Here is a 14,131-nt window from a genome sequence, read left to right on the forward strand (position 1 = left end):
AGAACAAGAGTCTGCAAGACTGAATAAGAAACACACCCAAGTAGTGTGCCCACACTACAGACAGAAGTCAGTCTTGTGCTTCAAGTACCACCTACAGAAGCAACTATAACTTAACTAAGTACAGAGAATTCTTTTTTATTAGTGATGCATGGGCTGCCTCACTAAGGGAAAGTAGCAGATGACAAAGTACAGGTTCTAAGTACATCTTCTCAGTTACAGAAAAGCCTAACTTCATCATACATTTAGATTCGCAACACATTTGGAACCAGAAAAAAGCTGTTTTACATCTCATGGATGTTTTTAAAAAATATCCTAAGAGTAAATGTTAAAACAAAATGCAATTAAGGTTTACACTTTGTTCATGTAAGTAAATTGGTGTGAAATACAACAGCATGTTGGGGTCTCTTGCTGGTCAGAGTGACCCCAAGAAGAGTTCCAAAGTCTCTTTTCCCAGCCCAACACTCTAAGGAGTCAGGGCTCTTCATTTCTCAGTCTCAAGGTTGTTTATTCTTTCTCCTGACCTGCTGAGGTCTGCTCAGCAAGACAGTCTGAGGCACTCTGCCTGCCCCAGGGCGGTGTTATGTCTTTATACTGAAAACTACATATACAATGTTTACTTTCCAATATCTATCACCTATGTTAGACAGTGAGCCTCTACTCTAAACCAATCTGTAAGTGCCACCATCACAGCAGAAGGTGGAGGCCAAGAAGAAGAAGGAGAAAGGCTGGACATGCCCAGTTCCCTCCATCTTGCCCCACTGAATCCCCATTCTGAAAAACCCAAAATCTACTTTTTCACCTTGTGATAAATTCACTATCATTCTACTTAATTTCTCATGGCTTGCAGATCTTTATCTAAGGTAGGCAACTTGCTCCACGGGTCATAATCAAAACCACAGGCATTTCTGGGCTCTGTGCCAGGGTCTCTGAGCCCCCTGGCAGGGGTCTTGGCTGCTCAGGACAGCCAGAAGGATATCCTGGGTCCGGACACCAGCACATTGGGTGGTGTGAACCAGTATGTTTGCCCTCCTTTTCAAAGATAAGGATTTATAACTATGGAAGTGAGTGATTAACATAAACCAGCCTCTACACCATCAAGCAGCTGAACACAAGCCAGCAGTGTGGCCCTGAGGCAGAGAAGGCCAAGGCCATGCTGGCTGCTCTAGCCAGAGTGGACCCAGCAGGTTGAAGGAAGTCATTCTTCCCCTCTACCCAGCACTCCTGAGATTGCGTCTGTTTTTTTGCGTTTTGTCTTCCCAACACTGAACCTGGAGCAGATGCTCACCACAAAGGCACAGAGCTGGAGCACAGGGCACACAAGGACCAGGCTGAGAGAGATTCCAGCCCAGGCTGAGGATCTGGGGTCAGCCTGGAGGGAAGAGGCAACAGACTCTCCTTGGACGTGCAGAGCAAAAGAATGAGATCCTAAGATCCAAGTTTCTGTGAGGAAAATTCTCCTTAGATCTGATCAGGAGAGCTTTCATAAACAGTAATTCAGCACTGGAACTTGTGCCACAAGGCTGTGAGGGATACTTAGAGGATGGGCACTTAGGCAAAGCCTTGGGCTACCCTATCTAAGCTTGAGATGGGATCTAATTTCCAAGTGCATCAGCTTTGAGTGAGTGATAAGAAGCAGCCTTCAACCTAAATTATTACCCAATTCTGCACAGGCAACTTTCTACTTTGTTTCCTCTGTATCAAAACACTGAAGAACAGAGAAACATCTGACTGATACAGCCCCTGCTCCTGCTAAAACACTCTGAAAGAGCAAAAATTCAACAAAAAAATAGAGACTTTTCAGCTGATCTGTGTCAGAACTGCTGTCCAGACAAGGACACACTGAAACAGCCTCAATGCAATTAGCCTGAAGATTTAAATTTTTTTAACAGCTCAATTAAAAGTGGCACAGAATTGAAGTTCAATACACAGGACTAACAGAAATTAGAGAGGATTTGGAACAAAGGGGGAAAAAAAGTAATCAGCAACAAAATTCTGCATGTCACATTCGCTGATAAACACGAATTCCCTAGTGCAATTTGTGTCTGTATAAACACTCACAGTAAAAGCAATTATGATGGTTGCTGCAGCTAAAACAGAGAAATTACCCCAAGTCAAAGGACCAAAAATAGATAACAGTTGGCAACATAAATGGGGAATGCAGCTTTTAACATAAACTCTATGCCAGTCCTGCTCAATATTTCAATCTGTGAGTCAATTAAAAAGGTGACAGTTTGTAGGGAATGCAGTTTATCAGCATAATTATAAAGGAACAATTCTATTACTTTCAGAACAGGCTTAAAAAATCACGAATATCATCTCATACCTGTTAGTAAATTTCACACCATTCTTCTGTGTATCAATGATTCCATATTTTGAATTGTTACGGAGAGCTTTTTCCTCCTTACAAGTTACCCTAAAGTGATGGCCAAACTGTGAATTTGTCTCCAGCTTGATACTTTTGCCAGCTTCCAAACCTTTCAGATGAAAACAAAGAAAAAGAAACCAGCTGTATTATCACAAATCCTGCATCCTGTGCTATTCCTGCTCACTAGCCCTCAGTTCCCATGATTTAGCCTCTTACATGACCTAATTGAGTGGACCTGCTTTGGTTCTGTACAGCTGTGAGAAATACCCAGACCAAATACAAATATATATGGATTCATTCTCTGCTCTTACTTTAAAATGCTCTCAAACTGCATATTCAAATCAGGTTCTCAAAATGCAAGGACACTCTGCATTGTTGGTGTTAGCACAGCACCTTTACTATCATGATCCTTCTACTAACACATAGCTCTGTTACAAGATTTCTCATTCCATCCCTACATAATCTTGGCTTTCCTTCTTCTCATCCAGGTACCATCTTTACACTAAAAAAAAAAAAATCAAAACAAAAAAAAAAATTGCAAGCTCTTAGTATAGTGTTGTAAGCAAGTAAGTATAGTGTTGTAATTTTTCCTTGCCATATTTGCATTAAAAGTTGGTGGCTTTTTCTTTTTCTTAAAGTTGATATTACAATGCCCAATTCATCAGCTGCACATGGAATTTTCTGCATAGGACAATCAACACTTTAAATGTCTCATTTGCTTATGAATTACATTTTGCTAGGAACATCAAAAGAAAGCTGAATGGACACTCAAGATAATGCACAGAAGGGGGGGAAAAAGTGCCGGTCCTCAAAGAATGTAAAACAGAACTAGAGCTGGCCAAGAGTTTGAGGAGTTACAGTTCTACAAAATGGATCCTGAAACATATATGATCATTTCTGAAATAATTTGGAATGTTGTTTAAAAAAAAAAATTAAGGCAAAGTTATAAGCCACAAATCCGTGTTTTCAACAGCTTGTACTGCAACAACTCAAGTCAGCCTAACTCAATAATATAATAATGCAAAAATCTTTTAACCCTTTAACCTCTTTATACCAGTCTTCATCACCTGATTGCAAAACATTTCACAAAGGAGACATGAATGAAAGGCAGTTCAAACCCTACCTAGTTCTTTGGCTGCAGTCTTTAGTAAGGACTGCATTTTTTCTTCCAGTTCATTCATCTTCTCTCTTAATTCTGTTAAATTAGGATCAAAAGAAGCCTTGACGAGAAATTCATGATTCTCCACCTAGAGAAAAAGAACAAGAAAAGATTTATATGAACATAAGTAATAATAATAAAAAATCTTTCTGATCATACACAGTGAAATGAATTTACTTCACAATTCACACAAAATTTTTTTATAAATACATAATGTTGTCATGCAATGCTGTTTGTGATAGTTGGTGTCTGGTTCAACTGCAAAACAAACACATCTCAAATACTTGTTTTCTCACATAATGTACTCCATACACACAAAATATACCAATTTAACACAATCCTTTTTGCTGAAATGGAGTTGCCTGCACATTTATTTGTAAATAAATGACAGAGCAGTAGGCAGGGCAAAAAGGGAAGCCAGAGGGAATGAAATTGTCATGTACATGATCATTTCTGCTACCCTGGACTTAGGCAGCTAATCAAGACAGAGCATGGGGTGTTTCAAACAAGAAGCCTTTGGAAAGTGAAGTTTCTGAATCAGTAATTTCTGCCCCAAAAGGGACTCTAGAGACTTAGGAAGGAATCTACATAGCATCACTAAAAATCCCACAAATTTCAACCCAGCTCTTGAGTTGAAAAGCAGACATGGTTCCTTCCAAGCTTAAATTTTCAGAGGCAAGGATGAAGCATTTCATGTTTTTGTTGTATTTCATCTCTTTTCTCTCCCTTCCCTGTGCTTCCACTGCCAGGTGGCTGTGTACCAAAAGCACCACCAAACTTTGAAGTTGCCCTGACTTGAGGAGGAGGTTGGAGTAGATGGTTTCTCAAAGGGCCCTTATGATTCTGAGATAAATAGGAATGGAAGTGACAGTTTCTCAACTTTTATTACAGCTAGGTAAATGAATAACCATATCCCACGCTTTTTGAACTTAGATGTTTCTTTTTATATTAGAATGGATTATTGACATAATTTAGTTGCTATGACAACCTATCCTTCAATTGCACTCAGAATAGAACTGCCTATTTTATTTGAACTCCCTCAAAATCCAAGGGGAATTTCAAGTCAAAGTTCAGATTCTGGTGTTCATAGGGACAAGGTTTATTCTTCTGGTAAAACCAGTGTTGGCTTAGCTATAGACATTTTCCAGTACCTCGAAGGAGGGGAAAAATCAAACTTAACATGCCAGATTCTATGGGATTTGACTAAAAATAACTGACTTGTTATTCTGTTTAGAAGGACAACAAAACATTTTTAAAGTAGAACCTGAAAAGAAACTTGAAGAGCTGGACTATGAAGGGTGAAGGCTTAAACAGCTGTTACTTTTAAAGAAAACAGAGTCCCAGGGCACACAAACTGCATCAACAGATGGTCTGTAACTGGTATAAAGCTATAAATTTCTTCATTACCATACATCACAAATTACAGCAACATGTCAATCAAACAAGTCCTTCCATAAACAGCAAAATGCAGTTGATGGATGCACAACACAATACAAAGGAAGAAACCACAGTGCTCCTGCCTTTGGAGAAAAGTATTCATGTTCTAAATTTTTAACCCACTGCAGTTCTCACAAGTTCAACAAATGGCCCTTCCTACCAGGTCTGGCACATGTTTAGGTAATTCTCTTACTTCTGCAGTCAGCTGAGACCTTCACTTAGGATAATCCTAACCCCTGGTTAATAAAAAAAAAAGAAAATCCTAAAAGACTCCTCAAGTAATAAACAAATCCTGGGCTACATTCTGGATTTGAGACATATCACTGTAACTTCAAAAATAGAGTAGAGAAATGACAAAACTACTTCTCCACTTTCAATAGTGATGAGATCTTTAAAAAATCGTTTCAGGTCCACAACATCAATGCACCCAAAGCATTTTTTCACTGGCTGGATAATTTCAGATAGTGGGTGAATATCCTGTTGAGTACCCTATATATTAATAACAGCCTTCATATATTTCTAAATGCAGCATATATTTCTATATACAGCTAAACTATCACTAGCTACTTAATACAGATGATCAATTAAATTTAGTTCATATAGAGCAGATTGCAAAGCTCAATAAGCAACTTTAATTGCTGAGTAAACTCTGCCCACACAACATTTCATACCTTTTCCATGTCCAATGTTGTTTCTATCATCTCCAGAAACTTTGAGAAGTCAGAGCAGATATCATTAAGAGGTGTTATAAATACAGCCAACAACAACATCTGGTGAGCTCCTGTTAGGAACAAACAAGAAAATTATCATTCACAAACCCCCACAGATTTACCAGAATTCACTCACCCAAGATAAACAACACAACTGCTTAGCTGGTTAATTTTACAAAGATGGGCTATGACTATTTCACTGAAACACATGTACCTTTTTCTAAAATTGGTGGGATATTTTTCTAAATATCCCATCTACGTTCTGATTAAGCCTGTACCTATTCTGTCACCTTTGTTCATAACTGGGGGTATTAATTCCCTTCTACTATGAGTAAAACAACAAGCAATAGTATAAAAGCAAACCCATTGTCTGAGTATTACCAATTTTTGCACATAAAATGTTGACATGCCTTCTGCAAAAAATGTTGGTCTTATCTTCCACACTCACAGCTTTTAATTCTTCTTAATAAATTATTACATAATACTGGGAATATTTGGTAATTACAATATGGACGTAGCAACTGAAGTGTATGTTACCAGCTTTTGTTTTCCACAAAAAAAGACCACATATTAAAACCAGGTATTCGCAGTAACTTCCTTCCACTAGACAGGAAGGCATCAAAATTAACAGAGATACTCTAGAGCATCAAGTCAAACTGCACAGAACACATATTGGCAGGAAGTCCATGGAACACCAAAAGCACTGAACACCAACAGCAGTTCATAATTAAATTAACATGCACAGATATTGCCAAATTTGTGAAGGAAGTATTTTCTTCAGGTACACATAAGCTACACATAAGCACCTATATCCAGCAGCCAGCTGTGGAAAGGTTCTGTCAGTAAATGCATGTTTACATCTTTGCAGCCACTTCAAGTTATGACTTAATCACAGAAAGATTAGCATTATTGACTACACTATATACAAAAAATGCCTCAAAATGAATCCAATACTATGAGCTTAGACTCACTGAATTACGTACAGAATCATGTTGCTGCCTCTAATGCTTACAGGCAAGGCTTTGTACATTAACAGAGAAATATAGAATTAAGCTCTGGATATTCCAGAGCCTCTTAATTTCTTACCAGACTAAGAAAAAAATCCCAGCCTCTCCCAAGAAAAAGTACCACAGAAATTTATAGAAGTTACACAGTGAGGACACCATTACCCAAGTGAATCTCTCCTCTCTCAGTTGAAGTAGAAAGAAAAAGTTTGGTTTGATTTCTTTTTCTACCATGCCTTTTTGCTTCCCCAGTCCCTCAAACTTTTAAAGTGAAAACTCTAAACTGAATAATATCTATTAATAGAGAAAAAAAAATTACATCTTGTTGGGAGATTACTGAACTTGCAAAAATGGAGTTTTCTGCTGATTAAAAATCTTCAAAACCAACAGATATGAAATATTGTTTTCAATTCCAAATTTCTTGCTTGCTCTCTTAATATCTTGTTTTTTCTCCTCCTGTAAGAAGACACATCCAAACCAACCTATAAAATAAAAGCAGCCAACAAAGAAGAAAGAAACTGAAGGGCAGAAAAAGTTTCATGTCCATTCTTCAGAGTGGGCTTAGCAGTTCCCAGCAGACAGAATACATGGCACACACAATGAAATGAGCTTCAATATTCTTGACTCAATGGAAAACAATTGTGCTTGAACTTAAAGTAGCTATTATAATTTGTTTTCTTGCGCAGGGAAGCTTTATGATGCCATTTCATTATTTAAACTAGAAGGGTACACCTTGGACACCACAGGAAGATGTCACATTCAAAAGTTGGAATATATTAGAACTAGAATTTATTATTTATTAAATAAATAAAATACTGATGTATTTACATACATTCATTTATATGGGTCCAACTGATACACTGCAAAATTTATTTTCACTTTTAATCCAACTTCAAACTTGGTATCCAGCACTTGAAGGAAGTAAAACAGTGGAGTCAGCAAATAATGAGGGTTTACAAAAGTTATTTGCACATGCTTTTCTTAAAACACCTGGCATTACAAGAATATGAGCAAGAAATACCACTGAAAAATTCTAAATTAAACTCCAACATGTCTTGCACCTGTATTCATTAACTCATAGAAAAGATGCATAGTAAAAAAAAAATGCTCTTTTGCACCTACTCAACATTATTAGGATGGAAAGTAGCCACAGAGAAAGACTAATAGAGCTTTGCACCATCAAAAGCAGAGATGCATATTGATCCCAGAGCCTATCTGTGCCCAGGTGCAGGTTTTAATTTAAACCATAATTTACTTACTGAAGCACAGACAAGTGTTTATTACACATGTTAAAGACTTGACTATTAATATGGTTTAAAAATGTTGTCTGGCAATTAAAATAAAACACTAATCTTCAGGCTTGAAACACACAGTTAGTTTGGCAGCAAAATGACACTGCACTATCCAGGCAAAACAGACCAATCCCAACAATTAACTGCACCAGACATTTTGATAGTGCAATGGAAAGTGGGATAAAAGGAAAAGAACAATGGAAATTGGGATAAAATACAGTATAGGTTTTCTACAGGCAGATAATATCCATATGGTGCAACATCTGACTGAAATACTGAGTGCCTGAGACAAAGGGGACTCTGCAGAGCGAATCTGGGCTCTTCTAAAGCATTCAGCATGGTGTCACAGGAGGTGCCGAGGTGCAGGATCTGTGATTTATGCCATGACCAGAGTGCAGATAAAGAGCACATCACCCACTTGCAAAAGATGAACAAGCTGAAAGGACATCAGCTCCTCCAGGGCTCACAGAAGCATTTATCTTTTTAAGAGGTGTGAATTCATACTAATGCAGAAAAGAAGGCTGCTTATAAATGTCACTAAAATAAACAATATGGAAGCTGTCAGTAGCTTATATTGGAATTAGATAAATCAGAAATAGATCAACACCTTGAAAACTGGGCTAATAGAAATGAAGTAAAATGTAGCACTGAGTAAGATGACACATTGATAGATAAATGTGTTTCCACTATGAGTAAGGAATAATCAGTTGGATCTGACAAAGGATGGGAAACAGCCAAGTCTGATCACAAGAGGCTGGGAAAGAACAGGACTGAAAGAAGCAATAAGGGCATTCAGTCACTGTGTACAGTATGGTAAAAACACACCTGACAGCCAGCACACTATTCCTGCATCCTGCACATTTACACACTTAAGAGTGTTAGTTTGAGATGGGAAGGAAGATGCCTCAGCAGCTTCTTGAGGACAGAAATCTTGTAAAGGACCCAAATTTCATGCCCCAGCAATCTGAGTAATGAACAACTGCTCCCTTTTGCCAGCTAGAGCAAAATGATTTGATGACTCAGAGTTCTCTCCCATCCTATGCAGACTTCTTATGGTCAAACCAGAAAAAAGCCATCTTCACTCATCACCCCTCTCCTCAGCTTTCACCACCCATAAAAACACGGATTTCAACAAAACAATGTCTCATTTTGAGGGAAAGGCAGTCACAGCTGATGGCTTTGTGGTTGTTCTGCATCCCCATAGCTGCTCTATATCCCCACAGCCATTCATAGGCAAGGGAATTCTGAAACTGGCAGTACTCAGAATCGTCAAAAATCTTTCTGACTTTCCATCCCTTGATGAGTTACAACATTCTGTACAGTCAGAAACAGAGAAATTACCAGATCCAGTCTGAATCATTCATGTACATTGAGAATTACCAGACCATTCATGTACTTTGAACAGGTGGCACAAGTACAAAGAAAAATAAAAATAACACACCACCTATTTTAAACTATCTTTAATATACTGCTGGTGATTGCCCTAAGACCAACTGATTCATGTGTAGAACAGGAAGAACCTTTTGCAGTCTATTAACTTTTCCATATGGTGAGCAGTTTGCCTTACACAGCTTGCTCCTCAAAACTCTAAAAATGGAATTGTTTTCCTACCCCAGTGTTATGACACAGGAACTCTGTTGATCCAAATGGCAACTAATATAAAAAGAAGTAAAGACAGGAAGCCAGCATTCTGAACTAACACCTCAGTATAGGATGGGAATCCAAGGGCTCCATGTCAAGGCTAAAACAAGCAGAGTCTGTTTGGAAAAGCCAAATGGACACAACTGAGGCAGCTGAAGAGTGACACAGCTCTTTAAAAGCAAAAACAAGCAAAAATAGTTACATCTGCCAGTTCCTTCAGAGTTTCAGATCTAAATTGCTCTTGGAAATAACACAGCCAATAATCAAAAACTGATTTACTTTAAGATTAATATTGTAGAAGTTTCATTACTTGAACTTGTAAAACTGTAGTACAGAAAAGTGTAAGACACTGGGTAGCTTTATTTTCTAATCAAATAGAGGAAATAATTTTTTGTAACCATACCACTTCAAACAATATTTGTTTTTCAGGCTTTGGTGCTTGCTTTACACAAAGGGAATTTCTAACATATTAATGGGCTTCAATAGAAATGAGCTTTCTGGTAGGTTAGAATTGCTACTGCTAAATTGAATGCTGATCTTATTCTGTATTTTCTTGGTAATACACAGAAAAAGAAAAAAAAATAGCAGCTTTTGTACTTTCTAGACTTGCTTGTCACAGCATTGTACTTCTTACTAATGAGGACTGGAGGAAATCCTGCCATGTTACTTGTATCAAACACAGGAACATTATGATTAAAAAAAAGCCATTTGAATTATATCACTAATCCTTAAACTGGGGGGATTTTGTGTGTCATTACAACCCAAAGTGGATGACAACACTATTGTATGAATGGCATCTTGTTTGTAAGATCACAGCAGACACACAGTTGGTCAGGAATTCCTAGAGACAAATCCATGTCAAAGATTCCCACACCACCACCCAACAGCTCAAGCATCCCAGCTACACACTAATTGGAACACATTTCCCTGCAAAGATTTGGCTATGAATATTCTTATGTATCTGATTGGCATTTTGGAATTTCAGCTCATTTAAAATTCAAATGTGTTTAAAGCTTTATTCCTGCAACAAAAGCACACAGGGAAAAAAGTCATCTTTGGAAAGCTACGCTCTATTTCTTTGCATCATCAGTACACCACAAAACATTGGGAATAGATGGGGGTAGCAATACCTTCATGTTTCTCTAGTGCTTGTACAACATTGGGCAGCTGATTGATAGCCTGGAACATCCTGTAACAGTCTTGTAAGTTTGCTGCTTGTCTCTGAAATTTCTTTGCCAGCCGGTTGAGGTCTGGAAAGCGACGTAACAGATCTTCCTGGAGGCACTGACGTAGCTCTGGATCCATCACAAAAGCTTCAACCAAATTCAACCTACACAAGAAATTCATAACCATGATTAGCATGCCATGATCTGTAATTCTTTTATGTCACCAGTTATCTGACAGTTTCTATCTGTACTTTCTCAGTTTAAAAAAAAAAAAAATCCAATGAAAACAGGACAGACAACACATGAGCTGAGAAAGCAAGGAGATTTTACCCATGTCAAGCTTCTGTAATTTTGAACAGTCAGGTTTTCTAATGAACAGCAATTGTTGGTATTTGCAATTGTTCCAGATGCAAACACCAACATCCATCCTGTAGGTAAAGCTGACTCAGAACTGACTTGGAGATTAATCCTTTCCCTTCACGAGCAGAAAAGTCTTCCAGCAGTCTGTGGAAGAAGAGGAATTAAGCAGGAAAAATAACCCCTCTGCTGGCAAAGTTTATCTCCCTGTAGTCAAGGCCAACATGGACATTGAAGCTGTGCAAGCCTGGAGCACAGGATGGGATGTGACAGTGTTCGCAGGGGTCCGAGGATGACGAAAGAGATGAGGATCTGACTCCATGTTTCAGAAGGCTTGATTTATTATTTTATGATATATATTACATTAAAACTATACTAAAAGAATAGAAGAGAGGATTTCATCAGAAGGCTAGCAAGGAATAGAAAAAAAGAAGGAATGATAACAAAGGCTTGTGTCCTGGACAGAGAGTCCGAGCCAGCTGACTGTGATTGGCCATTAATTACAAACATCCAACATGAGACCAGTCACAGATGCACCTGTTGCATTCCACAGCAACAGATAATCATTGTTTACATTTTGCTCCTGAGGTCTCTCAGCTTCTCAGGAAGAAAAGTCCTAAGGAAAGGATTTTTCACAAAAGATGTCTGTGACAATGGGAAGGCACCTCTGGGTCCTGACCACTCCAAGCCCTGCTCAAAGCAGGGTCCCAGCTACAGCCAGCTGCACATCCTGGGTATCCCCAGGGATGGTCCCAGTGTCAAGCTCTGGCACAGAGCCCTTGAGAGTGACTGCATGCCCTGAGCCTGGCAGCTGGCTGAGTTCTCAGTGCACCACACTGTACTGACCTAGCCCTGCTTTCTGAGATGTAACAGGGGACAGCAACAGCTCCAGCCACAAGAAGCAACATTTCCTGCTCTTCCCTTATCCAACCACCTAGTTTATCTATTGTAGAAGCTTACTGGGTTAGCCAGCCACGATTTTCCCTCTGTAAATCCATGCCAACTACTTCCAAACCACTGTTTGCCTCATGGCAGGCATTGGGGGACTGCATTCTCACCCAATGAGGGTACTGCCTGCCAGCCTTGTCACCCCTGACTCCCAGCTTGCCTGCCCTTGCTGTTACTCCCTGACATTTTGGTTTGGTATTTTGTTGGGAGTTTTTTTCTGTTTGGATTTTTTTTTTTAAGGTATGGGGGTTTTAACATAGTGAAATAAATATTCTTTAAGTGCTCAAAGCAAGCATAAATCTCAACAAGAAGTGACAGAGCATTAAATTGTATTTCTCCACTAGAATGAGAACGAATTTTCATGCATTTTTGGGGGTTTTTGCATCAGTTAATATTGTCATCTCTACACATTTTGCATTTGCTGTTAAAAAAAGAACTTGGATATTGTTAATTTTGGAACACTGGGAAGGTCAGTGTTCTTTGATCACACTTTCAGAACACCAAGGAAGAGCTCTGCCTCCTTCAGAGACCTCCCCACATTACATACTGTGCTGATTTTTGGTTAATAATATCTATCAATATCTTTGCTTCAGCAGAGAAGTTAATTTTATCTAAAGACATGCAAGCAAGGAAAGGACAGCTTCCACCACATTATTCCTGCTGCTTTGCTTACTGACAGAAAAATGCATTTGTTTCAATTACCATAACATCTGCACTTGCAAACTGCATTGGAAATTACAATTTTTTGTCATTCTGACAGCAGTAATCTCTACATTACACACTGCAGTGCTGTGCAGAGTGCCAGAGACTGGCAACACCACACAGGGGTTAACACAGTCCACTGCCCCAGGTAATTAGCAAAGACAGGTAACAAAGGCTTTGGCTAAAGCAAGACGAGGCAGAGAGCCCTGGACAGGCAGTGGTACATTTCTGTATACAAAAAATTCCTTCTGTTTCAAAAAGTATTCTACTCCCACACTCCAGTGAATCTTCTGTATTATACCCAAAAAAAAAATCAATTAAAAACATGAAAGAAGGATCCTACCTTTATGTTTATCCATTCAACTACAGCCTTAATAGATAAATTGAGAGACTGACATTACTGACACATAAGGGTGCTTTACCTCCAAAAGAAACATTAAAGTTTCAGCATGTACACAGAGCTTGTCAGAAACAGACAGGAAAACACTGAAGATACCTACTGCAAGAACACAGAACAGGACTTGTATCAGAAACATCATAAAAGCCAAGCAATTTTCCATTCTGATCCCTGCTAGTGTTTCTGAACATGATTTTTAGCTTTCAGACTTCTGACAATGGTTTGGTGGAATAACAAGAGCTACACAATCTCCCCACAGCAGATACACTGCCATGCTTATCACAAATCCATTTACCAGCACACCTCACTTAGTGCTCACATCACAAACTCTTCTCTCAGAAGTGCCAGCAGCCACCAGTGACCAAACACAGCTTTTAAACACCAGATATTGTTTAGATATTGAGGGGGAAAAGCACTAAGAACTGAACCAAACTAAAGACACCTGACACAACAGCCTAAAAATGAGCCCACTAACCAGATGTGCTCCTTCCCCCCAAGGGATTAGAGAAGGAACCAACTTGCCAACATGAACCTCCCCACAGGAACCAAGCAGCTTGGCCATTTTTAGTCCTCTAATCTGGAAATTTGGCAAAAACAAAGCAGGATTTATTATAAACTTCTCCATTTAGCACACCCATGTATTCCTGCTGTTACCTTCCCTGGTCTTCAGCAGTTACAGTCATGGCAAACACACAAGAGCTTGTACTGCACTGATGTTATGTCCTCTCACTTCCCAGCTATTATGCAATATCTGTAAACTTATTTATTATTTCTCCATTATCAAAATATCACCACACCATCAACCCATAAAGAGGAACTAGTTGCAGATACCTTCAAGTTTTACTATGAGGAAAATGGCATGAATTTCTGGTTTAAAACCACCTTACTTCACTTTAAAAAAATCCCAATATGTCTTGATTTTAAAAAAGCACCAGGAAGACACACTTGGAATT

General features: G+C 38.7%; 1 protein-coding gene across 2 annotated transcripts in view; it reads right to left on the minus strand.

Moving 5' to 3' along the window:
* MSH2 (mutS homolog 2) overlaps positions 1-14,131 on the minus strand; it is a 48,653-nt gene that overhangs the window by 11,867 nt on the left and 22,655 nt on the right. For both annotated transcript variants that reach the window (XM_059467808.1, XM_059467809.1), the window contains exons 7-10: positions 10,739-10,938; positions 5,633-5,742; positions 3,489-3,612; positions 2,324-2,474 (exon numbers count right to left, since the gene is read on the minus strand). In XM_059467808.1, coding sequence (XP_059323791.1) covers positions 2,324-2,474; positions 3,489-3,612; positions 5,633-5,742; positions 10,739-10,938 — 585 coding nt within the window. The remainder of the gene's footprint in view (positions 1-2,323; positions 2,475-3,488; positions 3,613-5,632; positions 5,743-10,738; positions 10,939-14,131) is intronic.

This window comes from Ammospiza nelsoni, chromosome 3 (genome assembly GCF_027579445.1).
Source record: "Ammospiza nelsoni isolate bAmmNel1 chromosome 3, bAmmNel1.pri, whole genome shotgun sequence".
Lineage (NCBI taxonomy): Eukaryota > Metazoa > Chordata > Aves > Passeriformes > Passerellidae > Ammospiza > Ammospiza nelsoni.